The 27,551-nt window shown below is 38.0% G+C and overlaps 1 protein-coding gene across 6 annotated transcripts in view; it reads right to left on the bottom strand.

Annotated features, from left to right (window-relative positions):
- NFIA (nuclear factor I A) overlaps positions 1-27,551 on the bottom strand; it is a gene marked incomplete at its 3' end in the record, with an annotated part of 352,385 nt that overhangs the window by 116,624 nt on the left and 208,210 nt on the right. For all 6 annotated transcript variants that reach the window (XM_081144016.1, XM_081144015.1, XM_081144019.1 and 3 more), the window contains exon 4: positions 4,591-4,665. In XM_081144016.1, coding sequence (XP_081000142.1) covers positions 4,591-4,665 — 75 coding nt within the window. The remainder of the gene's footprint in view (positions 1-4,590; positions 4,666-27,551) is intronic.

Raw genomic sequence — 27,551 nt, 5'->3', positions numbered from 1 at the left:
GCCCTGGTAAACACCCTTCCCCAAAGCAGAGAAGACATCTCTCTTTCTCTCTGGCACAGTATCTAGTGGTCTGAATAGTGTCCTCTCCTCCCAGGAAGAAATAAATAAATAACTAGAACAACTTTCAGATGGTCCTATCACCTGGGGGAAGAGGTGGGAGAACAAACATATATTTACTTTTATGCTATAATACTTTCTTTGCTGCTAAGAGAAACAGGACTCTCCTTTCTTGCCTTTCATCAACTCTAGATAATGCAAAAAATAAAATAAAAATTAAAAAAAAGAAAAGAAAACACAGGGAGGTAAGAGTGAGAACGGAATTAGGGGGATACTCCAACAGCTCCATGCATCTAATCAGTATAATAACCTTGTTGCCCTACTCTCACCACTGAATGTGTGAGGCTAAGCCAGCAGCTTTCTCGTGAGTTTCTCTGCCATTGCTACCATGTAGAAACACGATTATAAACAACAAACTTAGAGCATGGTTATTTCAGTGAATCCTCATGCAGAAATACTGAAATAGCATCTCCCTCCTCTATTAAATTTAAATGGAGGAAAACTAAAAACAGAAACTAACTGGAAACCTGGGGAGAGTAAATATTTATATGAGCAAACTTAAAAACTGAATGCTAAAGAGCCAGGAAAAGGGAAACTTTTCAAGCTAAGGCCACCATTAGTGTGAAATTTCCAAACTATATATTTGGTCATAGGTGGGTGCAGCTGGTGGGACTGGGTGGGGCTCAGATACATAAGAAGGTGTTGAGAAAAAATGTGAAGCACAGTGAAGAAATTCTAAGACATTGAGGCCACTGAAAACATCCAGGTAAAAAATGAAACTACAGAAAGAGTTAAAAGGTCACACCGCCTGGGGGAGTGGGAAATAAATAGATGGAGTACAGGTGAATTTTAGGGAAGCAAAATTATTCTGCATAATACTCTAATAATGCATTATGCATTTGTCAAAACACATAAATGGCCCGGCTGGGCATGGCTCAGCGGCTGCGTATCAACCTAGGATCCAGGAGATAGCAGTTTGATTCCTGGTCAGGGCACATGCCCAGGTTGCAGCTCGATCCCCAGTAGGGGGCGTGCAGGAGGCAGCCAATCAACGACTCTCATCATTGATGTTTCTCTCTCTCTCTCCCCCTAACGATTTCTCTCTCTGAAATCAATCAAGACATATTTTAAAAACAAAGAACAAAAACAAAAACAAAACTGCATAAATGTATAACACAAAGAGTGAACCCTAATGTAAACTCTGCAGTTTAGTTAATATAATGTGTCAATGTATCAGCTCATCAATTGTAACAAATGTACCACACTAACAAAATATGTTAATAATGTGGGAAACTATTTAGCAAGTATACTGAAATTCTGTACTTTCTGTTAACCTAAAACCATAAAACTAAACCTGCTCTAAAATATTGTCTATTCATTTTTTTAAAAAAATCACACCAGAAAATAAATCCAGGGTAAAAATTATCTCACTTGTTTTACCTGAAAATAGTTTTAACCTTTTTTAATGTACACATTAATAATCTAAAAGTTGATCAACTCTAAATTATTATTTAATAAAAGCACAGGATCTTTGGATTCAGTTTAGTTCTATAATGCAGGTAAAGGAAAAGTTACGACAAAAATGTCTGCAGTCTGCTAGCTGAGTAATAGCAAAGTAAAATGAGCAAGTTTCTTAGCCTCTTAGAGCATCGTGGTCTCCTTCTGTATAAAGGGACAATAACAGCAACCATGGGAGGACTGAGTAAGTTTACAAAGTGCCTAGCAAATTCCTGGTACATGGTGCATGCTTAATAAATGCTAGCTACTAATTTTTCATGTTAGTGTTGGATCATGCACTTAACAGCACTAACATCATGGGTTTAATCAATGTATGTGCTAGTTAGCTTACTTCTATTTTCAAGGTTGCAGAATGCACCCAGCCCCACTCATCTGTAAAAAGTGTCTGCTGCACCTCTAAAACAGACACTTAGCACTTCCTCCCTGGGCAAGGGGTCAGCATTGTGAGGAGTGGGTAAGGATTTTGACTCCTTCATGTGGCTTGAGTGCTAAATCTTTCAGAAAGGTGTGTGGGTGAGGACACCTGAGCTGGGAAATCCTTACTCCAGCCACCGAGGCAACCTTGAGACATATACCCTGACAAACCTGGATTAAAGATCTGCAAGAGGGAGGCGGCTCTGGATGGTAGTTTGGCCTGAAGCCACCATTTAGCTGACACAGCCCAGTCCCACTCTTGCCAAACAGTTTCAGTCAGCATGAGGCCATGTGTGAGTGAGTCCTAGAGCGATTACGCAGCAGTGTGCAGAATCGAAAAGCATTCAAGAGCCGAAGGCCACTCGTGATGCCAGGCATCAGCAACACAGCCTCCTAAGCGCCAACAGGAAGCAAAACCAGGTCCCTCTGCAAATTCATTCTGAGGTCCAGCCATACCCTCTGGCAGTCTTGAAGGCAGTTTTAGAATTCACTTGGCAACCATGCCATCACAGGCTGCATGGAGGTCTAATCAAGCTTGGAACTGATAAGCCCTGGGATATAAGACCTTAAAGGGACATACAGAGAGTGGAAGAAGGAAGAGATTCCAGGGATGTTTCTGAGCAGTGTGAGCCTTCTCATACGCTAGGCCTCAGACACTGATGGTAATGAAGATTAAATGTAAGCATTACAGCAGCCAGCGTAGATTAAAAAGGACTAGTGCTCCAATCTCAGACTTCAAAAGATTTTCACTTTCTGAGGTTATCTGGATTGTAGTAAGGGCTCAATCAACGTATTTCCTATAATGTCACTATGATAGTTATACCCTGATATTTCAGGCTGTATTAGTTATTATTAAAATTATAAGAAAAATGTGAGCTAATGATTGTTAAAAGTCCTAAAAAGTTATATATGTGTATATATGCGTGTATATGTATATATATGTGTACGTATATATGTGTGTGTATACGTATGTATGTATGTAGACACATACACAGACAAGTGCATGGCTATTTGTCTAGGGCAAGTAACTGGCTAATTAGCTATGTTAGGGCAGCATATATCCTCCAGATTACCAGGGCAGTCTAGTCTCTACTTCACTGGTTGCTACTTTAGGCATACTTCATAATACGACAGCAACTTCTCCCTTCTATCGCACAACCAACTGTTCCTAATAACGTATTCCTTAAGTTTCTGACCCCCATGCCATTCCAGGACACCCCTGTGTCAACCAAGGGTCCCTTATGCCCAGAATTCTAACATCCGTAGTTACCTTCCTGCTATTTTCTGTCTAGCCTCACACTGTAGATTTCAAGTTCCCTTGGGCCAGTCTAACAGCATGGCAGTTCTAGCATTACACAGATTAGCTTAACCATTTACCTCCTGTTGCACTTTGGGTAAACGACTTCAATAGACCCACAATTTAACTCATTTGTAAAAATGAGAATAATTTCTTATCTGACAAGTTTATTGCAAGGATTAATCTATGTTACCTACATGAAAACTTAGCACAGTGCCTGGCAAGCAGTGCTCCACCATCGTTCTCTATCTATACCTCTGCCCGACACCCCCTGCCCCCACCTTGTATCCCATTTTTGGATTCTTAAGGGCTTTCTAGCCTTAAGGAATAAGAACAGACAGAATCCAAACTGTGAGATCAGGATGGCTTGGCACGCACGACCTGGCATCTTTTCACGAGACTGACTGGCTTGCTGGGTCAATCTTGCAAGACGGTGATGCAGGAAATGCAGGGGAGGGGGTGGGGTATGAACTTGAAAAGAAAAGATTTCTTTTTACCCCACCTCAATCCACAAATGACTTGTTTCAGCTTTAACCCAATTTTGACAAGGTATATTTTACCTACAAGAGATATTTTGAAGTAGGAAGGAAGAAAAAATGTTAATCTTTGGTATTTATTTTTTCTTTGTTATTGGGACCCCAAACATCATAGTCACTGTGAGTATGCTTTTAAATAAAAACAAAAGAACGTTTTTGAGGGAGGGCAACTGTGTGTGTGTACCTGAGAGTGAGAGCGAGCGAGAGCAAGCGAGCGAGAAGGGGGGGAAGAGAGAGAGAGAGGGAAAGAGAGAATCCTATACCTTCCCCTTGAACTGTCTGGATTATGTCATAGCTAATACACAATCAATGACCCTTTGATCAATGGAACAGGGTGGTGACAGGTACTCTTAATTCACTGTTGTTGGTGATTATTGACAAGCTGGTAATGATCATGCTGTCCTGTGCCACTCATGCTGAGGGCATTAGCATTCTTTAAAGGTCAAAACCTTTTTTTTTTTTTTTTAAAGCAGAATTTTTAGAAATCAGGGAAGCCTCAGACTTTCTAAAAACCAGGTTCACACTATAAACTAGGGAATATGTGAGACACTCAGGATTTCAGTTCTTTCCATATGTCTCACATTAAAATGACATCAAATTTTCCTGATTTAAATTCTTGGCTGTTAAATAAACAGCGTGGCAAAATTCTTCCAACGGGTGAATGAAAAGGGGATTCTGAAAGCTATTTGTGTCTCCAGGAGGCCTAGGCAGAAAGTAAGCACAAACTGAAGGCAAATCTGTACCAAATCAAAGCAAAATTATACTTACTCTGTGACACTCTTACTAGCTCCGTCACACTAAAAACACCTGATGTGACAAAACTGTCCTGGAAGCCCAAATGTCCTGGGGAAACAAAAACAAAAAAAGCAAAGTGTCAAAAGTAGAAGATACTTGGCAACAGAATCCTAAACATGAGTTTCATTGTGATTAAAAAATATGATGTCTAGTTTCATATTCTGGTCTGGATAGAGTTTCCGTGGGAGGGCACAGTCATTTAGTTATGTAGAAGTTTTTTTGGTTTGAATCTGGAGGTTATGGAAAGCTATGACACAACAACTGGGTGATTTTTGAAATGGTTAAACAAAACAAAAAACTCAACAGGAAATCTGAAACAAAAGATGATTTAAAATAAATGGTTACCTTGGCTGACCTCTGAGACCTCAGCAACTGGGATGAAAACAGCCTACCTAAGAATCAGCCCAGATAGCTAAATTCCATAACAGTTTTTAAACATGATTTTCTAAAGAAACATCTGATGGGGATTAACGATCCATTCATTCAAATCAAACAAGATTTAAAAATGTTCCCTTCATTTGTAGAGGAAACACAGGGTAAATCTTTAAAAAGCCAGGCTGGAAGAAGCAAGCCCCTTAAAAACCATTGAAACATAAAAATAAATTCTTTGAGCACAGATAAAATTTAAATTTGTTTCAAGAACAAGAGGTTTTTGTGGGAGGGTTGGGTCTTTTTTTTTTTTTAAAAAAAAGATAAATGAATAGTGCAAAATGACTTAATCATTGCATTTTGTATCTGCTTCATTTTGGCTGATATAATTAATTTTCTTTAAGATATCTGATATTGGAGGGGGGTTGCAGGGTGGAGGGAATCAATGAGGGGGAAAAAGAAGAGCCTCTGTAATACTTTCAACAATAAATATAAATTTAAAAAATATCTATTACAAATATTATCAACTGCTTATTTATTTTTATAGTATGTTTAGGAGCATTAGGAACATAAAACTTACAAATGGCAAGGAATACATAATTGATGATATATCATTCCCCCTCTGCCTCTAAGGTTTTCTCACTTTATGCATCTCACATAGGCAGAACCTAGTGAGAGAGCAGTCTATTGGGTTAATGTAACCGCCTGCTTTAAAATTAGGGCCAAAGGAGAAGTTGAGGGCTGAAAGGAATTTTTAAAAAATAACTGTTCTTTGAAAAAAGGAATACACCTTTAAAAAATGCAACATAAGAAAAAAGACCAATTTGAATATATAATAAAAAATTCGTAAGTGAAATTTATTTTATTGATAAAAGCTATTTTGTCCACTACGAGGGGGAAGCACGTTTACCTATGGCACATTATGCACCACAAAACATTAAATGTCATGGACATAAACACATACAAAAAATCAGCATGTTTTGCATTATAAATGGTCCTATAAATTATTCTTTTTTCTCTTGGTTACATTTGACCTCTGCATAAGAAAGTTTTTTACTGAGATTTAAAAGAAAATTTTCAATTTTTAAAATCAAATACACAATCTATAATATTTTAGATAAATAGCTCTAATTTTTAGGATAGTCGATAACCATAAATTGCTTTGTAAAATAAAATAACACCATGTGTGGTGATGGACGTTAGTAACTAGAATTATTGTGGGGGTCATTTCACAATATATCTATATAGTGAATCCTGCTGTACACCTGAAACTAATATGCCACATAGCAATTACATCTTAATTTAAAAAAGAAAATATATATACACACTACAATTTTTAAAAATGGAAAAATTTCACTTGAAGACTTAAGAAATTTCACTTCCCAAGTAACACTCACCCAGGTATTTAGTTGAGTGTTATTTGGAAAGTGCCTGAGGTGTTGTCTCTTGGATTAAAAGAACTGAGAATAAAACTAAATCAATCAATAAAAGTTCTCTAACGTGGTCTTGGCAAAATAGACTATGATACCTCTTCCTATTATGACAATATTCAGATCACATTTATCCCACAGCCCATAACAAAGGAAATCCAACCACAACATACATTAAGTTTGACTTAAAACACGTATAACAATGGCAAGGAAATTCGTAGTTGAATAGGAAGATCTGGGTTGATCTCCAGCTCTTGCTCATCTCTGTCTATGTCACCTGCCTGCGGGCTCATACTTGTTCCAGTTCCAACCTCTGAAATTCCTTATTTTTAGGACAATTTAACATGAATTTCTGCACAGAGAGAATGTGAACACACATTCATTAATCCTGCTACCAAAAAAAAAAAAAAAAAGCAAGCAATATAAATTGAAAACTAATTTTAGTTTGACATAAGGGCTTGGAAAGGGGTAACCCCTGTGTTCATCCACTCAAACTCACCCTGTCCTAACTGTCCTTTTACTTTTGTCAACCTCTTAAATGCTGGTGTTCTCCAGGGTTCATGCTCATTTCTCTATACATATCTCATTTCTCTATACCTATTTCCTAAGTTATCTTCTCTATTTCTATGATATCAGCTACTAGGCTTGACTGTGATATTTGTGAAAGCTAGATAATGTTTGTTTCATTCTCTATTGTATTTAATGCCTGGGACAAAGCAGTAAGTGAATATTTGCTGAATGAGTAGATGAATGAATCTGTAAGCCAATGGCTCTCAAAACTTTATCTTTTGCCCCGTCTTTCTCCTGGGTTCCTAACACATGAATCAAAATGTTTATCGCATATTTCTATCCAGATAGCCCACGGGTATCCTCAGACCCAACATGTCCAAAGCCAAGCTCATTTTGTTCTCCCCCAAAAACCTGTTCTTACTCTTTGACTTTTCTACACCAATGAATCATCCACCGTTCATCTGGTTTTCTATGTTTTGGTGTCATCCCTGACTCCTGCCTCTTATGAATGCCCACATCCACCTAATCCCATGTATTCAATTCCTTACTATTTCTCAACTCCGTGTACATCTCCATCTCCCTCCTACAACTGTGGCTCAGGCTTTTCCCAATTCTTACCAGCTTTCTAACTATGTTCTCCATCATTGGTCTTGGCTTCTCTTCTAGTCCATTCTCCCCTCTGCAGTCAGAGCTGTCTTACTAACTGGCAAATCTGATGATTCATTCATTTATTCAACAAGTATGTGTTGAGCCCCTACTGTGGGCCAGGTGTGGGCGCAGGGGTTTGAGATACAGTCCTACCTTCAGGAAATCTACAGTCTATGATTAAAGAGAGCTGAAAATGTAAAAGAAACAAATTATTTTAAAAATTATAAATGGTATAAATTATATGAAGGAAACAAACAGGAAAAGCTTTAGAAAGGGTGGTTAGGGAAGGTCTCTCTTAAGAGCTGACATCTGAAAGATACTAAGGAGACAGCCAGGAAAAGTGGGGAAAGAGTTCTTCAGGCAGAGAGATTAGCATGTACAAAGGTCCTGAGGTAGGAAAGAACAAGGTGTTGGAGAATCTAAGAGAAATCCAAAGTGTTCAGCGACCACTACCCTGTCAGAAATCTTGCAAGAGCCTCACAGAGAGTTCAGGGTACAGTACAAACTCCTTCACATGGCATACAACCTCCATGTAGCCTCCTCTCCGGTCTCATTTTTTATCTTTTATCTCTTGCTTCCAGCCCTACTCCTTGGCGTAAGTGAACACATGTCCCTCCAGGGCCCTGGTCCAGCCCCTGCCCTCACACTGCTTCTTCTTCCTGGTCTCCCTCTCCTGACTCTTTGCTTGGCTACCTCCTACTTGTCTTTAGGACTCAGCTGTGTTGTCACCTCTATCAAAAGCCTTCCCTGATTACCCCATGGTTGGAGAAGACTCCTTTTCTCTTTTCTGAATATGGACCTGCTGTACTATGTATGGTTCTAATCTAGGACTTAGCACACTAGATTGTAATGTTGTCTTTTTCTCATATTAGACTGTGAGCCCTTTGAAAAAGGGCATCTTCTGTGTCTCCAGTCCTCTAGGTCCTAACACAGTGCCTGGTAAGCAACGAGCACTCCAGTCATGCCTCTGAATAAACACAGCTCAGATTGGGCTCAAGTATGTGTATTTTCCTTTCCATAAAAATGTCAGCAGAGATTTTTTTTTCTGTCTCTATCTTTCTCTCTCTCTCTCTCATCTCTAGCAATACAGTCTGAACTAAAACCGAGTCAGTGTGCATCTGAAAACTATTAAAAGGAACCATCCAAAGAGTCCTTCCAAACCAAATGGGACAAGGAAAGGATAGACAACTCCTTTAGATAAAGCTTCTGATCAAGAAGGTGCCATCAGGTTCTCTGATGAGAAATGTCTGGGGGTTGTCCTATGATTGTGGTTATGGCTCAAACTTTGGGAAACCAAGGAAAAACAGAGTTGAGGGCAGTGTTATTTAATAAACATAACAGGCAAAAAAAACCCAGAACAATTTAGTCTGAAGCTTAAACTAGGGGTCTTGTGCGATCCTGAGAAAGTTGCTGCCAAAATAATGATTTGACCCTCCTTCCCCTCCTAGCAACCGGCCTCAAAGGCTTATTTTAGTAGAACGTGTGCAGTTTAGAAGGAGAAATACATGTGAATGCACAATAACCAGAAAAATAAAAATAAAGAGAATTATTTCACAAATCTGGACAGGATCATCTCTCACAGTATTATGAGATTATCAAATAGCCTTGACTACTTTATCTTCGCAATGTGCCCCCAAGGAAAGGTCTGTGTAAACACGCTGTGTAACTTTGAATGACTATGAAACTGGATTTGTTCCTTCGCCTATTATTTAGAAACCCACTGATCCAGTGGAAGACAGCAACAAAAACTGAAACCTGAGAAATGATGGAAAAAATGACACAGCTAATGTAATCACTAAGTGAACCTGAGCAGATTAATATTTTGTTCTCGCTAACACAAGCCAAATTGTAAAAATGACTTTCAGGGAAATAACACTAATCTGGGGTTTTCTACTTTATGGCAAGATGAGAGAAAAATGGGAAAGAACATAAAAAGGTAAATTTAAGTAATTCTGACGCATTAGCATTAAAAGATCTTCAGTTGGAGAGCTGATTAAACATTCCCAAAAGGTCCCAAGATTTACATTTTGAATAGGGTCTCTCAGAAATGGGTGCAAAACATATACTTCTGTTAAGCACATCTTAGATGAAAAGCCAGGCTGGGTAATGATCGGACCCTCTCTCCAATTCTGAACTCATGTTCAGGAGCAATTCAGAGGAGATTGGAATAAGGAGCACATCCTTTTTCGTTTTATATAAAATGGCTAAAAAGTTCATTCACTGAGGTCTTGTTCAGTGAATTCCCAATTAGAGTAGAGATTTCAATACCTTGGAGTCAGGCCTACTCACAGTGGGGAGAGATTAGGCTTTCGAAGAGAGGCAAGAATATAAAACGCTGAATTCTTTTACGGGTGGTTAGGAAAAGCAGCTCTCTTTACCTCGATGATATCAGCAGTTATGGAAAATGCCATTATATGGGAACTGAATTTCATCTCATGAAGGGACTGAACATCTATCTACCTTTTAACAGGCAGGAATAGAGAAAAAGTTTGATTTGCAGAGAGACAGGTAACCTTGCAGAACTGTTCAGAGGTCAGGGGAAGAAACAGCTGGGAACAAACCACCCAGAGGGTTGGCCTTTAAAGAAAGTCTGAATGTCCATGGAGCAGAATGAATGCATCTGAGGAGGAAAGTCTGATGGTGTTTCTGGTTGTCCTGCTGGAATAGCAAAAGACTCTTAGCTCTAAATGATCAGGTCTTATCTGGCTAATGGATGCAGGCCAACTACAATACACAGGTCATTAGAGGGAAAAGAAGGTATCTATTGTCCCTTGGTCAATAAGGTTCCACGGCAGGGAAAGATAGGCTACTCTCTGGGCCTTTCCTTCTTGTCCATCTGGGCTCCTCAAAGGGAAAAGAGCTCCCTCACTCTCACACTATTTACATTCCCCAAGTATTTGGGATTGCCTGTGATGAACTAACTCCTAATGACACTGCTCTCAGGAACTTACTCTTTGGTCCTTCACCTCATCAACACTCTCCTCTCTGGAATTCCAATTTCTCCTCTGTGAATTCCCCACTAGCTCATATGCCACCTGAGGGAAGGGATGTCACTCCTTCCTCTGCCCCTGGGCCCCGGTCAGCGCATTTCTGGAGTGCTCAGGCAATACCGCTAAATTGAGCAGAGCTTTTCCTCCACTTGTCTTAACGGCACAGCCTCTTTCTGCTTTATCAGACGGGCATCTGTTTACCTGTCTTAGCGCTATACTCCTACTACACACCGGGCAAGGCAGGGCTGTCTCTCAGTATCTTACACTGCCCGCAGGGCCCAGCACAAACCCTGTTCTAGTTGTGTAATAAATATTTACTCAGTGATTCAGATGAGTGATTTGAGATACCCTTATTTGGTGGGCCTCTAAAGGACAATAATAAATTACTACTAGTTTACCCCCAGTGATAAGTTATTTCTGTACTTTGAGTTTGGAATATCTTAGAAAACAGGGGTGTTTTTTTTTGGGGGGGGGGGGAGTAAGCTGGGGGTATATTCCTGCTGATCCATTAAGCCCAGATTTTAAAATGTTGGTCTGATTTTTGATTATACACTGATTTTTAAAATTATTCTGCCATTGACTGATGACATTTAAGATATTATTTATTTTATGAGTAATTCCCTATTTAAAACAAATGCTAAAAATTCAGATATCCACTAAGAAAGAACATAGTAGCAATAAAAATACACATACATGCTGCTTATGTGATTCATTTTCATGAGAGTGGAGGAAATTTCATTTGGTTATCTGTTTTTGATCAACATTAAAAGATTAACATACGGTGTGGACTGACAATAAGACTGAAATAGTTCTATATCTAGAAAGTTGTGTCTGAGACTATGTAAAACAAAGACATGGCAGTTGCCAACTAATAATATGGATGAGGTGTTTTGCGATTTTCAGATAAAAAGGATTGTTATAAATGCATTTGTAATCGTCTTTGGTCATGATTGTCATTCTGTTTATCATAACACATCAAGGAATTGCCATTAGTATGGAAATAATGTAGTCTTAGCTTAAAAGAAGGATGAATCAAAAAGAGATTTTAGCCCGGCTGGGCGTGGCTCAGCGGTTGAGCGTTGACCTAGGATCCAGGCGATCGGGGTTCGATTCCTGGTCAGGGCACATGCCCGGGTTGTGGGCTCAATCAATGACTCTCTCATCATTGATGTTTCTCTCTCTCTCTCTCTCTCTCTCTCTCCTTCTCCTTTCCTCTCTCTGAAATCAATAAAGATATATTAAAAAAAAAAAAAAAAAGAAAAGAGAGATTTTAGAAGTATTTGTCGTGGGACTTATGTAAGTTGAGTTCCTTTTTTTGTTGCTCCAAACTTTCCTGCCGGATCTGTGGTTTTTGTTTGTTTGTTCTGCCATACCCATAAAGAGAAAGTCAATATTTGATTTACTGCTTTTACTCAACAAATATTTATTGAATGCTTATTATATGACAAGCATAGTCCTAGGCCCTACAGATACAACTAGAAATAACAGAAGTTCTTTATTCTCCAGGGCTTATATTCCCAGTTAAGGAAAATGTTTATGCCAAGATTTGCAGTGATATATTTATCTAAATTTGGGTCTTTTAATAAGACCTTTCTAGGAAAATATCAACAACTAGCAGAGACTATTGCAATGTTCTCCTGTGCTGAGACTGCTGGCTGTCCAGACATATCCCATGGTTGACAGCTACAGACCACACTTCCCAGCATCCTTTACAGTTAGGAGTGATCACCACTGGAAAGTGAATGGAAGTGATACAATCAACTTCTACCTTACATGCCTGAAAGGTAATTCCTGCCCCACAGACACTCTCTCTTCCTCTTTTTATGAGCTAGAACAGTTTTGACCATGCAGACGAAGACAGTGTCCACGGAGTAGCAGAACAATGAGACAGAGGGAAATTGAGACCCTGAATGACAGTGTAGAGAAGAGCCACCCCGATCATTTGGAAGAGTTACCAAAAAAAAAATTTCAGTGTACTTTAACCACTCTATTTTTTCAGTCTCTTTGTTATAGCAGCCTAGTACTTACCCTAAACAACGTAAATGCCAACCTTTCCCTTTAGAATGTAATGTGTCACAAATTAGCAGCCCACAGGCCAATTCTAGCATGCAGACATATTTTGCTTGGTTTGCTAGCACAGTGGCAATTTTTTTTGTTATTTTTTGCAAATGAATGTTTTTAAACTGGGCATGAGCTTACAAATTATCACACTCCCCAATACTCTTGATTGTATTTCATTTATTTAAATGACCTGTAAGACCCCTGTAGGCACATATATTTGTGATGCCTACTAGGTGTCCTCTCTTCTTTAATCCACTAACATAGTAGGTACAGGATAGATGGATGGTTGGTAGTTTCCATCTGATAAAAAAGCCATAAGTATTTCATGATTTCTTTGAGAACTGAGGTTAGACTCTTGAGTTTGGTATTTAAAGCCCTTCAAAATCTGGCTTCCAGTGTTATCTTCTAACACAACTCAAATACATGCTCTCTATGCCACAGCCAAGATGTCCCACCTGCTATTCTCCAAATACTTAATATGTTCCACTCTCCATATCAGTGCTTCCCTGAAATGCTCTACCAAAAACAAATAAAAACAAAGATACAAATATATACAAAGGTTTCTACAGTAAAATGAACTTGGAAAACACTATCACACCCACCCTTGGAGAATGACAAGGAACATTTACATGTTAAAGCCCCTGAGAGTTCCTGCATTAAATACTTTCTTAACATTATTTAACTCACTATTTCCCAAATAACTTGACAAGGATATCACTGCTTTTTGGCAAATGTTGTTCTGTAGATACACTGTTCTGCTCCTTTCCCTATTTCCCCCCTTTGGTTTATATACCAATGTACTGATAGGAAATAGAATCTGAACTCTGAGCTAATTAACACTTGTGTGCAAGGCCCAAGAACACTCGACATCTTCACTTGCAATCACTTCAACATATGTACATTAGAAAAATGGATCAAGGTGGTAACAGGTATTGTATAGTTAGGCTACCTATTTTAAAAGTTTATCCATGGACCCTCTCTCAGTAGTATTAATTTTCATCAAAAGTATAGCTTTCATTTATCCAGTAGTTACTATGTGTTTGGTACTCTGCTAAGCATTTTAGACACATTAGCTCTAGTTCCTCCTGCAACTTTGTATAGTAGGCAATACTCTGATTTTACAGAAAAGAAAGTTTAAGCTCAGAGAGGTTAAGTGATTTGTCTGTAGTCACACAGCTAGTGTCAGAATTACGATTAGAACTAAACAGGTTTGTTTAGTTCTTTTATATAATAAATTTTATTGCACTTTAATCCATCATATATTACACCAGAGACTTGATTATCCAGTCTAACCCAAAGGCCTTATCACATCTTCACCAATTCCTGCAGTTAATAAAGAAAGAATAGTATTTCAATAAATTAAATTTGATTGCTCAATGATTTTACATAAAGAGGGTTTATAAGTTTGAGTTACAAGTGATTAGGCAATTAATTAAAGGAATATGTCTAATAGATATAAAAACATCTAAATAAAAAGAAAAAAGATATTTATTTGTATGTTTAGAAATACTGGATGCATGACATCATGGAATGAACTGGAAATGAAGAGATCTTAAATCATCTAGAAATGGAGCGATCATAACTGTGTCATAACAAAGAATTTTAGACTAATACAATTAAAAGGTTTGATTTTTAAAAATTCCTTTCATATATTTGCCTTCCTGTAACTTCTCATTTACCTAAATTTTATTCTTTGGAAAAGGCAGAATAAATCTAATCTCTCTTCAATTTTGCTACTTTTCAACTATTTGAAGACAATTCCTCAATCCCGAATTTTCTCTCCTCCCAGATAAATATCCTTTCTTTAATTGTTTTGTCATGTAAACAAGTTAGTTTCTCCTAAACATTTTGAATCATGCACTTATTAGGCCTATAATAAGCAGAAATAGGCATTTTTACAAGTGGGCCCAATTACAAATTAGTTCTGTACAAGAACAAAGAAACACTTGCTTTAGGAAAACATTTTCAAGCACCATAAAAAATGTTTTTAAAATAAAATAAAAAAATTTTTGCTTCATGCTAGAAAAAGTTAATTCCACTATAATTAGCATAAGATCAGTATTTTATAAATACTTTAAAATTATTTTATTTTTAATGCACCATAAACTTAAAAGAATTTTTTAATTTAACCTGATTTTGAACTAATAGATTATAAACAACTTTATTCTTTTTATGTTCTGAATCAAAGTTTTCTCTAAACTTGGACAGTAATTTAATAATCTGCAAATGGATCAAATTATTTGTAATAGCTTCAGTTTCGGTTTATGAACTCTTACATATAGTGGAGAAAAATACGGAAATGTATTCTCTGAATACATAAGAAAATGATTACTTTAAATGAAACAGACATGAGACTGGATCACCTAAGGGCTACCCTGGCTTATGAATGTAAAACAGCAAAAAAACCTTAATGCCCATTGTCCTGTTCTTCCTTTTTAGGTTTAATTCATATGGCTGTGAAACCACTTACAAGGAGCCCTGCTTGCTAAATCACCTGAGGATACATGCAATGACAAGGAAAGAAGATGACCAGGGGCCATGTGCTAATTTTAAGACATTCAACACCAATTTTGATTCAACCAGGCATGGAAAGAAAATCATTCATGAACTGAAGCAATATATTTAAAAAGAGTCCTTGCAATTACTTTTCTAAGACTACAAAAAAATTACAAATAGGTAGATGTAGTTTTCCGAATATACAAAATTAGTTAATGTGTACAACCACAAGATACAAAACACTTTCATGTTTTTAAAAGTCATTTGCTTGGTACAATTCCGTCCACTTAACCAGCAATTACTTAATTACTGATGCCATTAATTCACAATGTTTATTAAATTATAGACTCCATATTATATATTTCTGCTGATACTGTGGCATGCCACAAACGGTGTGCGCCACTATACTATACTTTGAAGTTTGCTGGCTTAGCACAAACACAAAGTATTTTAGAAGTACCAGAAAATTCTTTGTGAGATATAACAGAATGAATTAGACTGTTCAGGCCATGTCGTGTTAGCACAATGGAGGAACACTTTTAAGACTTTAAAGTCATGTAATACAATTCTAGGCTGGATTTTTCTTGTTAAAAAAAGTAGAATGGGAGTGATCGGAAGAGAAAAGGGCCAATATTTGACAACAGAAATCAGCATAACCTTTTAACTGCAGCAGCCATGGGTGACTGCCCTTTGACCTTGAAAGATTATGTAGGATTTCAATGACAACAGCTGGAAGTGAGCATGTGTGAATAGAGAACACAGATCTGAGGCCTGGTACAAAAGACTGCACAATCTCTGCCCAGATCAGAGTGCTGATTAGAAATTGTTTCCTGGTCCTGGCTTAATAGAGTGTGATAATGAAAGTTTTTTTGTTTTTTTAATTCTTCTAACAACAAATCATTGGTAATTTCTGCCAGTCCCACTTTCCCCTCTTTAGCTTCTCAAATCTTCTGGACTTTCACATGAAACAAACAGACCCATCTTTCTTAAGGATATGGTTAAAAACAAAACTTTGTTTTACAAGGTACTTTTCATAGACAAAATTTCTTTAAGTTCTTGAGTTCCTCTCCTGAGTTTTAAAATTGTGGCATTTCACATACAGTATCATTATCTTTTGTTTAAGGATCTGTCACACGCACAGACACACACACACGCACCCAACTTAAATGAGAGCATAATGGAAGTGGGAACTGTCTCTCTATCACCTTTTTAATTCCACCATTTGTACAATGCATAACATATGGTGGGTTCTTAGTATAAGTGTGACAAATGAACAAAGAAAATATTTCTTCTTATCCACTTATTCTTTTTATTCTTTTTGAGATATAAAGGTATATTCCTACACAAACATTTAATAATTTCATCTTTTTCTTCAACCAACTTCACATATATAGTACCAAATTTTTAGTGAAGTCTTTAGGTATGTTTGCCCAACAAGAACATGTGAAAAAGATAATTACTTCCTTCCAAAGATAAGGTAACTTAACCTAGTAGATAGATATGACGATTTGACTGCTTGCTGAATGTGGTCATTTCAATCCATAAGGCCATCAGTGAATGTCATTCACTGAGCTGAAATGCACATAAACTGACGCAGATGCACTCTCAACTTCCTATGTAGGATCCCCACACTTGCTGACATTGCTCTGAAACCACCAGAATATTGCCACATGATTACTGAAAGGACATCGGGGTATGACTCATTTATGTTGTTTTGGTTTTACCATACAGTCTTACCGTACCTTGCATTGCTCCGAATTTTGCTAACTATTCTAGCTCTGGATTTTTTTGCTAAGGACTCTAGTTTCTGTATAGAATTAGCAACTCCTTAGCTTCAGTAGAAGTTGGCCTTTCCTTTATGCAAATAATACCCCCCCAGTCGGGCAAAAATCAACCTAGCTGTGCAGTATGAAACAAGCAGAGGCTGGTGAAATTGACTTCCAAATCAGACATGGGTCGTCTGCTTACATCCTTCTATAGCAACTCGAGATGTTATTCCAAACAAGCCATGGGACAGATTGTTTTTCAGAACAGACCAAATCCATTTGCCGTTTCAAAATTCTATAAACAGAGTATTAAGGAATTCAATTCCCACAGCAACTATATGGGCGTTGGCTTCGGTTTTATGGGAGTTTCTGCCAAGCTCACATACTTGTAGAACTATTGGTTTAGAGTGTCCTTTGCAGCTCAGAGCAGCAGGGACTGATGCTTGTGATCTCAGTTCACTTTAAGGACTGGGTCTTGCTGGTGACAGGTATACATGATAAATGTTCCAGAAGGCTGACCTAATTTCCGCTGAAGTGAGTGTTTTGCTAAGAACATTCCCTCAAAGTGTCAGCTTGCAACCAAGGATTCAAACAAGCCAGTGTCCATTCTCTTTAGAGAGTTATTATCTTTGCTTACTTAAGTTCTCTTGAAATGAAGTTAATTCTGCTTCCCCTGTCAAACTTCTCCAGACTTACTTTTTAATTTAAATAAGTTATATATCTAATTGAAAATAAGTAATTATCAAACATACTAAGTTTCATAGTTTTTTGTGTTTTTGTGAAGGCCTGGGGCAGGGGGGTGGGTCTGGGGTACATGGGGTCAAAGGGGGGAAATGAGGACATCTATAATACTTTCAACAATAAAGATAAATTTTTAAAAAGTTTCATAGCTTTTAGTGACTATGATCAGAAAAACCAAACACTCTAGGCTTAATATAAATCAAGGAGAATCTTCCACATATTTGTCTTTTTCTCTTCTAAAGGGATCAATATGGCAATGTGTTCATTCATTTTGTCCGTCAAAAATTATATCTGCAAGGAATTATTTACATATCATCTGGTAGGAGGCACAGTATTATGTAAATCAGAATCCTAAATATCCTAAGCCTCAGTTTCCTTACACGTAAAATGGCACTAAGGTTGTACCCATCTCATAAGTTTATTGTTGGGAATAATGAGACAATATGCTTAAAATGCTTAGCAAAGAACCTAGAGCAAAAAAATGACAGCTACTATTATAAACATAAGTATATTCTTTATATCTTAGATCTTGAATCATATAGGGAATTTCTAAAAGAAAAAACAGGTAGAAATAATTATGTTCTTTGATGTGGAATAGTAAATAATGTAGATATTCATATAAAAGTTGTGTACATAAATAAAAATGTTGATAATATAATTTTTGAGTGAATTTTTTAGTAAAAATGAAATTATTTTCTAAAGAAAATAACACAAAACTTACTAAAGACAAATCCTCTCGCATGTCTTAGGTTTTTCTAAAGTTGAGATGTACCAGTACTTCATTTTCAAATTATTTCAAAGACATTGGGTGTAAATTTTAGGAATCAAATTCCTAAGTAAAATCGTATCTATAATATTGATAAAATATGATTATTTACAATGCCTAAAATAATTTTAAACATAAATCTCATCTATTCTTCAAATGCACATTGACCATCTGCATGGGTCAAACATTATCCTAGATGTGGGAACACATATTTTGGACTTATATTTTGGGGGTGATAAGAAATGGACTTAGGACATTTTTTTTCAGATCAAGTTTTATCTAATTTTTCAATAAGGAATATATGACTATTTAGAAAAAGAGAGAGTGAAAATGACACTCTTTTTTGCCAGTTACACTTTATTTTTTTAAAGAATTTGGTTTGCTGAAAATTCTTAGTAACTGAATGCATGCTGCCTATTCCAGAAAACAGGTATTTAGAAACTTAATTTTGTTTTTCAGCATTTTTCAAATGAAAACTAAACTTTTTAAAAAGTGAAAATATTTTAGATAGCATAAAAATGCAAACAAAATAAGGAATAGTGACTTTTAAATATAGAAATACCTTTTTGAAATGAACTACCTTCTAGTCAAGCTTCAGCTCCTTACTTCAATTTAAATGGAGAGCCATCAGAAAGCATCATTAAAGAAAGGGTTCTGATTCCTTATAGCTTTAAATCAATGCTAAAAGAATCTGCTCTTTTAGGCCAAAGAATGATCGACATGTTTCACTTTACTGACTTTGATCACTGAAGCACTTTATAATACAGGCCATTTCCTTGATTTTAGGGAACAGAACCTTTGTGTGACTCACAGAATGGACTGCGTACATCTTAGACTCAGCTTTAGCTAAGTCAGAGCCCCGAGTTCTCGGAATCTCTGCAGCAGTTTCTCATCAGGGTTATCAACATTTTGACGGGGACTCCATCCAGTGTTTAGAACTACCCTGTGTTCTGTATGACAATTAGCATCCTTGAATGCCAGCAACATTCCTTGTGACAACCAAAAATGCCCTCACACATTTTTTAACACCCCTTAAGAAGGGCCACGTTGTTCCTTGGTGGAACACGCTCTCTAGTATATGAACACTGTCTTACAGATCTCATTAGGTTATTTAATACTAAGTAACTCTGCTCACTACTGAACTGGCTGTTGTCTCTATAACTAGAATGCAAACTCTTATAAGCCAGGCATTGGCTGTTATAATTCTTTTGAAATTCCCCTTCATTTTCAGTCATGTCCTCTACCTTCCACCCTTACCCAATTATCTAGTTCAGGTATTATCATTAGAACTTGATTTTTAAAAATTGATTATATTTGAACTACTGTCTGTTTTGTTTTGGAGGCAGGGTTCTCAATTTATATGATCCATAAACAAAGCACACATTGTGGACTTTCTGGAAGAGTCTTGATTTCTAATACTGGCTCACTGCTCTGTATGTGTATGTGAACGTGTTGGCCAAGCCTTTTTGATTTCCTCTTGCTGCTGAAAAGATATGCTCACTGTTAATAAATTCCCAGGACTGCACTTTGTTTTGTCCATAGCAACATCATTGTTCCTAAAAGTCCACAGACTCTATAGAATATGAAATAATATGTAAAACTAGAAAATAAATATGATTCTGTTCTCTGCTGAAAGGATGTAGGTGAAATAAGAAGAGACATGAGGCCAAAATGACTCAAGTTGCTATTACTAAAACCAAACCAACAACACTGAAAATAGACAGGAAACAAAACTAAGCAACAACAGGCTACATGTTGTCAACCCAACAGGAATTCCAATGAGTGCCTTTGTCTCTACTGCCTGCTCAGGATGAGGGCAGCTCCTCCATTTCTACTTGTTTTTTTCTCTAATCATTCCAATACTTTATTGAGTATCTGTCATTTTTCCAAAAGTAAGAGCTGAGGGCAGCTACTTGGGGCCAGGTTGCATAGAAGTCCTTCTGCTTTGTGATCACCAATGATCACTCCCTTGGCTCAACTAGGAAATCTATGAAATATTCCCAGGCTGTATGATAGTCACAGATCAGGCGGGAACCCCGTATGCCTGTAAGCATATGAGTAACATATACAGGTGTCCCAAAAAAATGTGTACATACTTTAACAGCTGATAGCTCAATTTTGAAAATGAAATTTTCATTTCAAAATGAGTATTTTAATAAACACTGCCTTTATAATTATTCAAAGTGTGCATATACATTTTGGGGGATACCCTATATTATATGTGTGTTTAATTTAGCTTACTCCCTCAAAACCCCACACAGAAAAAAGCACTTTCTTGTCATATGTAAACTGACAGGACACTTGAAATAAAGTATTTTTCACTAACATAGGCATTTCTGATCTTCAGTGTTGTCATTAGCAACAATGCCACATGGGACATGATTTGTGACTAATTTGAACATAGGGCCCTTCTGGACACAGCTGGTGAAGCCAATAGTATTCTGCTCTATTACACAGTAAATTGTATGAAAAAGTCAGTAAGCTCGATGGCCAATTTCTGAGGTTCCAACTACCATCAAAAGGGGGAGGGAAAAGCTAAATGTAGTTTTTTTAAAAGGTGCTTTCATTATAAACCTGAAGTTTTCTCTACAGCTTGATTCGTTCATTCAACAAACATCTGTTGATACCAACCTATGATCTAAGTACAGGTGATAAACTTGGAGCAAATATCAACACATTCCTTGTCCTCAAGGGCTCACAGTCTAGCAAAAAGGCCTTCCAAAGAAGAACCAGTGAGAAGACTTGATTCACTCCTGCAAGACTCAATTCAAGTGTCACCACCTTTGATTTCATTCTGTATCCTTGAAGCTCACAGGCCTCTACACTGTAGGCTCAATAAATATTGATGACTGCCTGAGACCAGAAGATGAAAGTGTAAGTCAAATGTAGGGGGATCAACAAGGCTAACCCTATGGCGAGACAGCCAACTGTGTATGCTGGAGGCAGGCTGGAGATGGCAAGTATTATTGCTAGATAAGAGTCTGAAAAGGTGATAGGGCCAAAATTTGAAGAGCTTTGACAAATTTGGACAACATTCTATAAGTAATGGTCAGTCTTGAGTCATAATTTAATGTATTATTATTATTAGGGAAATATTTTCTATAGCTTATTACTTACTTTTATAAGGGCCCTCATTCAATTACTAGCTTTGTGACCTTGAGTACATTAATTAAACTTTCATTAATTTATTTTTAAACAACCCTTTGTTATATACTTATTCTATTTCAGGCACTATGGTAGGCATTGGGGTACATGTCTTTGACCTGCAGGTACTTGCAGTCTAGTTGGGGAAGCAGGCCGATGTAGGGACAATAGCAATACAACGTGATAAGGGCTCTGAGAGCACAGAGGAGGACACTAGGCTAGTCTGGCAGGTTAGAGAAGGCTTCCTGGAAGACCAGAGATGGCCTTACAGTTCCCAGTGACCAGAAGGGTTAGCATTGTGAAGCGGAGGAAAGTGGTACCGTGTCTTTGTGGGTATAAGAATAACAATCAAGTGACAGAGCTAACATTTTACTGAGTGCTCACTATGTGCCAGCTATTCTCAGCCTTTCCATGAGTTATTTTTTAAATCATCTTCAAAATGCTGTTACGAGGTAGGTACTATGCCCCCTTTTACAGATGAGGTAACTGAGGCACCGAGTGTCTAAGCAACTAAGTCAAGATGACACAGATAGGAATTGGTAGAGTTGGAATTTCAACTCAAGAACTCATGTCCTTAGCCATAGCACTATCCCTAACTTCATGAATAAGAATACCTACCCCAGAGGCCCAAGTACTGAGAAAAGGGCTCAGTAGATAATGCTATTATGAGAACTACTATTGTCATCAATGCATTCAGACAAATCACCGATCTGTAGGTCTAACTACACATCCCCCACACACACCAGATAATGGACCCAGAGGATTCTACCCAAGTTGAAACTCCAGTGTTATAGTCAAGGGGAAGTGTCCCTCATGGAACATCCTGGGGGAAGGTTATTTCTTCTTCCATATCAGAACCACTAAAACCATGATCTCTCAAGATGATTTGTATCCTTTGACCCACTTCTCTATTACATCTTCCCCATACACATGGTTTTGATCCAGCCTTCCTTACTATTTAATTCATCGTACTTTTGTTGTTATGTGCAAGCTTAAAGCTATACCACCTTAGTAGTAGAAGCTGTGACTGAACAGTTGGGTGACAAAATTATTTAAAAGGTTTTACTTTTTGTTCACCCAATCAAACTCTGTATAGCATAAATCTTATTGTAAAAAAGTCTCAATTTGATTTTTAAGTTAGAATGTTGGAAAGGGGGTCAGGAGTGAATTACAGAATGCCACTAAGAACCATGATTTGAGAACTCATATAGCTTTGCCAATCAAGTTAGGTAATAAAGAGTATAATAAAGAACAACTTTGGAGCATAGCTGGTACCTATGTTCTCACCTGAGAGCCCCTTAAGAGATGTGGACACTGCACTTACAAAGGAAGGTCTTACGTAGACAAAAGATGAGGGAGATTACAAATCTCTTGTTTGGCTCCGGTTTACCTCTATCTATCCTACTTCTCAACACCAAAAGTATAGGTCAATTGTGTACCCACAGTTGTGCTGTACTTGTGTACCCACAAGTGTACATAGCTAGACTTATCATTATCAGATATTAGGTTGCCGGTGATACAAAGAGTGAAGGTGCTATTGCATAGACTAGGCAACATATGGATCTCCACACTTTAATGACAGTCAACCTCTAGACAGAAGTAGGCAACCCCTATTTCAAACTGAAATATTTTCAGTGAAAAGATTCATCTGAAAGGTGACAGCAGAGGACACAGTCTAGGTCTTGCTGCTAGACAGACATGCACTCAGATTCCAGCTCTTCTTTACTAAGTGGCTGAGGACCATGGGCAAGCTATGTAACCACTTTGTGCCCTGACTACTTATTCTGTTGCTGGCATGGGGATCAAATGAAGTAATACACAGACCCCAGCATAGTACCTGCCAAAAGCTGTAGACATGGGAGACCAATGTTGTGAGCACCATTCCTAATATTGCTAATGCTATGTCTAGGCACCTAAGACTTCAACCGTGATTCCAAAAGGCTCTTCACCATATGAAGGCCTTCAAACATCACAGAGGTGATTGGATTATTTCATAATACTCAAAATGTGCCAGTAGTAAACGTTCATAGAATACTCAAGAATTAATAGTCAAGACTGCATAGCCCAGTAATTTGTTTACTAAATGGATTAATGAACCATTAATGCCACAATATATGTATACTTTGCTTATTAAATGGAATCCAATACTTGTTAGTTCTTCCTTTACTTTAATTAACTTCCCTTACCAAAATCACTCAATTGAGGGTGATTTTGCCCTCAGATAACATGTGGCAATATATGGATACATTTTTGGTTGTCACAACTGGAGGGTGCTCCTGGCACCTAGTGGGTAGAAGCCATGGTGCTGTTAAACACCCTACAATGCACAGGACAGTGACTCAGAAGGAAATGTATCCTGCCCAATGTGTCAATACTGCTGAGGCTAAGAAACACTGACCAAATTTTTGTTCAACTTATGTTAGCATATTAATTGAACACCTACTATTCATTAATTCATTCCACTGAAACTCACTGAGTGCCTACAATTGGCCAGGACTGTGTAAGTGCTAGGGAGACAGATGAAGACCTGCCCACCAGGAGCTTATACAGGCTCATAACAGTGGAAACATTATGCAGGGGTCACCAACAAGAGGGAGTCATGTATGCACAAAGAGCAATGAGAGCACAGAGAAAGTAGCATCTAAGACTATATGGGGATGCCGGGAAGGCCTCACAGAGGTGGAGGCACCTGTGTTGAATCTAGAAGGAGGTATAGGAGATTTAGGGGAAGAGAGGGAAGGAGGGAAGGAGGGAAGAAAGGAAGAAAGGAAGGAAGAAAGGAAGGAAGGAGGGAAGGAGGGAAGGAGGGAGGGAGGGGAGAGGAGGAAATGGAGGAAAGAAAGAAAGAAAAAAAAGAGAAAGGGAAGAAAGCAGATGGTATGTTTGGCTTGTGAGAGCTGGCGCTGGGAGCTGGGAATGTTGATGAAACTGAAGAGCCTGACAGGCCCTTCCTTAATAGGGACACTACTGGCATTTTAAGCAAGTGAATTCTTTATTAGGCAGGACTATCTAGAGCATTACAAAATATTTAGCATCCCTGACTCCCCTTTCTTCATCTCCCATACACTAAAGGGCAGTAAGATGCCCAGGCATTTTGACAATGGGGGAAGAAGTCTCTACTTGTCTTCAATACCCCAAAGCACCAGGACTACCTCTTCCACTTGAGCTTGGTTAAAGTACTGCAGAATTCTTGAAGAGTAGGAAGTGTGCAGTAATGTGATCAGAGAGAAGGTGGAAATGGCAGTTCTGAGTGAAACGGGGCTGAGCCCTCCGTTTCCAGCGGTCCTTCCCTATGGCTGCACCATGGTTTATCTTTGCTGCAACAGACTTGTTCAAGTCTGACACATCTCAACTACCAGAAAATGTGGCCAACAGCCCAGCACACTAAAGAGATTTTCAAAACACAAAGAAGCACTGAATTGATTAACATTTCACCTGAGACACATCTTGACTGAGCAACTCCAAGTGGGTCTGACTTTGCAAAACATCTCTGTCACTGTAAAACTCTCCAGGTACTCAAAGCAAATGGGTTTAAAAACTGACTTCCACTTTATTAAAAAGTAAAAGAGAAGTAATTCGTGCATTCTATAAAACAGAAAAGAAGGAAATATCCACCTAAATTCCTATACTTTTGAGGTCTTCTTTCACTCCTTGAACTGAGGAGATCTTGTTACTAAGTCTTTAACATATATAAACCTCTGTGTTAATTTTCCTGTTTTTCTCTCTCACAGCTGAAAGCAAGAGGGAAAAAAAATGGAGGAAAGAAAGAGAGAGAACATGGCCAGAAACGTGAAACATTTTAAGGAAGAATCATGGATAGATCTGTGGGTCAGGGAGCATTTTGGGGGCAGGGCAGGGAGCTCACATTTTGCCCAAAATAGAAGATAGTGGGTACTGATATTGAAGGAGATCAAGGTGCCAAGATCCATAGGAATAACATGTAGGAAACATAAATTAGTGGTGTCTTAGTGTTCAATCCCAACAAAGCCCCTCTGTACAGACTGTTTGGCACTGGGCTCCACATAATTACCTTGATGTACAGAGTACTTGAGCTCAGATGAAAGCAGTAAAGTCCTTTAAGAAAAATTACAGGAAAGACGAGGGAGATGGGGGAAACTCTATAGAGTATTCATAAAGAGATAATGAACACTTGGTTTCTGTCTCTTCTGATGATCGTGCAAATGGAAAATGGTTTGAGATTTAGTATGGATAACTAACCAATGGGATGAATTTCTTATGGCTCCTATAGAAATGCAGGGTGTGAGGAGCTTTACATCAACATGGATTTTCAGTCACTCAAAATAATTAGATGTGGGTCCTACTTGGAATATAGCAGAGTGTTCTGTTCTACCAGGGCTCCTGAATCCAAACAACAACAACAGAAGCAACAGCAGGAGCACCAACAATGACCATTTAGTGAAGACTTACTTTGCTTAACACTAAAGAATACAAAAAAATATGAGAGCTGGGTGTTGACTCCTTTGCTTCCTAACCGAGGAAACTAAGACAAAAGTTTAAGTGATTTGCCTGAGGTCACACCATAAGTCAAGGACAAAGCCAGGACAGAAACTTGAATGATTCCAAGCCCAACTTCTTCCCACTGGGACACCTACCTCATTATGCTACAGATTGCCTCTGTGCCAAACTACAACTTACTACCCCAACAGCTCACTAATATAGGACAGTTCCATTTTACATACAGCCTTTAAAGCATGAACTCAGAGTACACACACCTGGGGGAATCTCATCTTCTTCATTTAAAAAATAAGTCTTTGCTCCTTCCTTTAGTGTAACACTCAATGAGACCTCAAATAATTATTATCAGTGATGGTGACAACAATGCCCTATGGATTGTTTCCATGCATTGAATCCTTTGACTCAGCACTAAAATGGTAAAGCATGTGAAACTGCATTCATTGTTTTGTTAGATTGTGACTACCACCTGCTTTCTACCATTACCAGAAAGAAAATGCAGCTTCCTTCATCTCTGTCCCCTTCTGCAACATTCATATAGAGATAACCTGGCTGCTATTGCATTTTCCAGCTTAAAAATTTAAAGCCAATAAATTCTAAGTACCATCAGATTATTCCGCTAAACTTGTCCTTCATCCTGTTCAGCTACAGAAGGGGGTAATAATCTGTCATAAAGGTAAATTCACTACCAGGAGATAATATCATCATACTCCCATGGCCCATTTTCACAGCAAGGCTCACTCTCTCTGTGATATGGTATCTCAGTTCTCCAGGGAGCAATTTACTGCTGACATAACAACAACAACAACAACAACAACTTACATTTATAGGGAAGACAAGCCTGCCTATATTTTCTAGCTCTCGACAAAGAATAGCTCCCAGTCCTACTTCAGATGCATCAGTTATCACCACAAAAGGCTCCGAAAAATCTGGAGTCTTTAAAAGAAGCCTGCAAATGGATCTGCTAGAGGTTCATAAAAGTTTAGCTATCATAAACAGGTGACTCAATTGCCAACTTCACCATGCTGGGGAAACATTCCCAGTGGTATTACTTTGGAGCAACTTAATAAAAACACAAAAAGGAAACACAATCATATTTGGGTACTGGAAGTGATTCTTTATGGATTAATAGCTGATTCACTTGATAATTCAACGCACTTATCCAGGTGACTGATTTTCATTATGGTTTTAAAAAATCACATTTTTTGGTGTCAGATTGCACTGTGATTATTATAGAATGGATAAATCCTTCCAAGCTCATGCCACCCTGCCAGAGTTTTTTTCTAAAGATACTGCCTTAGTCTAAAATGGGTAATCTATTCTCTACTAATCACCTCAACCCTTTTTGAACTCCTTCCATGTGTACAGTACTAAGTTAGATGTGGGAGACAAAGGCAAGATGAATTAGGAAAGGACGGGCCCCAGAAAGACACTCTAGGGCAGAGTGGGTCCCAAACTTTGGTGCAAGATGATTCTCCTTACACCCTAAGAGCTTTGCGTACCTTGATGTGACAGGACAGACAATGCTTTGGCAGTGCAT

This window comes from Miniopterus schreibersii (genome assembly GCF_964146895.1).
Source record: "Miniopterus schreibersii genome assembly, chromosome: 8".
NCBI lineage: Eukaryota > Metazoa > Chordata > Mammalia > Chiroptera > Miniopteridae > Miniopterus > Miniopterus schreibersii.
The sequence above is the reverse complement of the archived record's forward strand: the minus strand, read 5'-3'. Positions and strand labels throughout refer to the sequence as shown.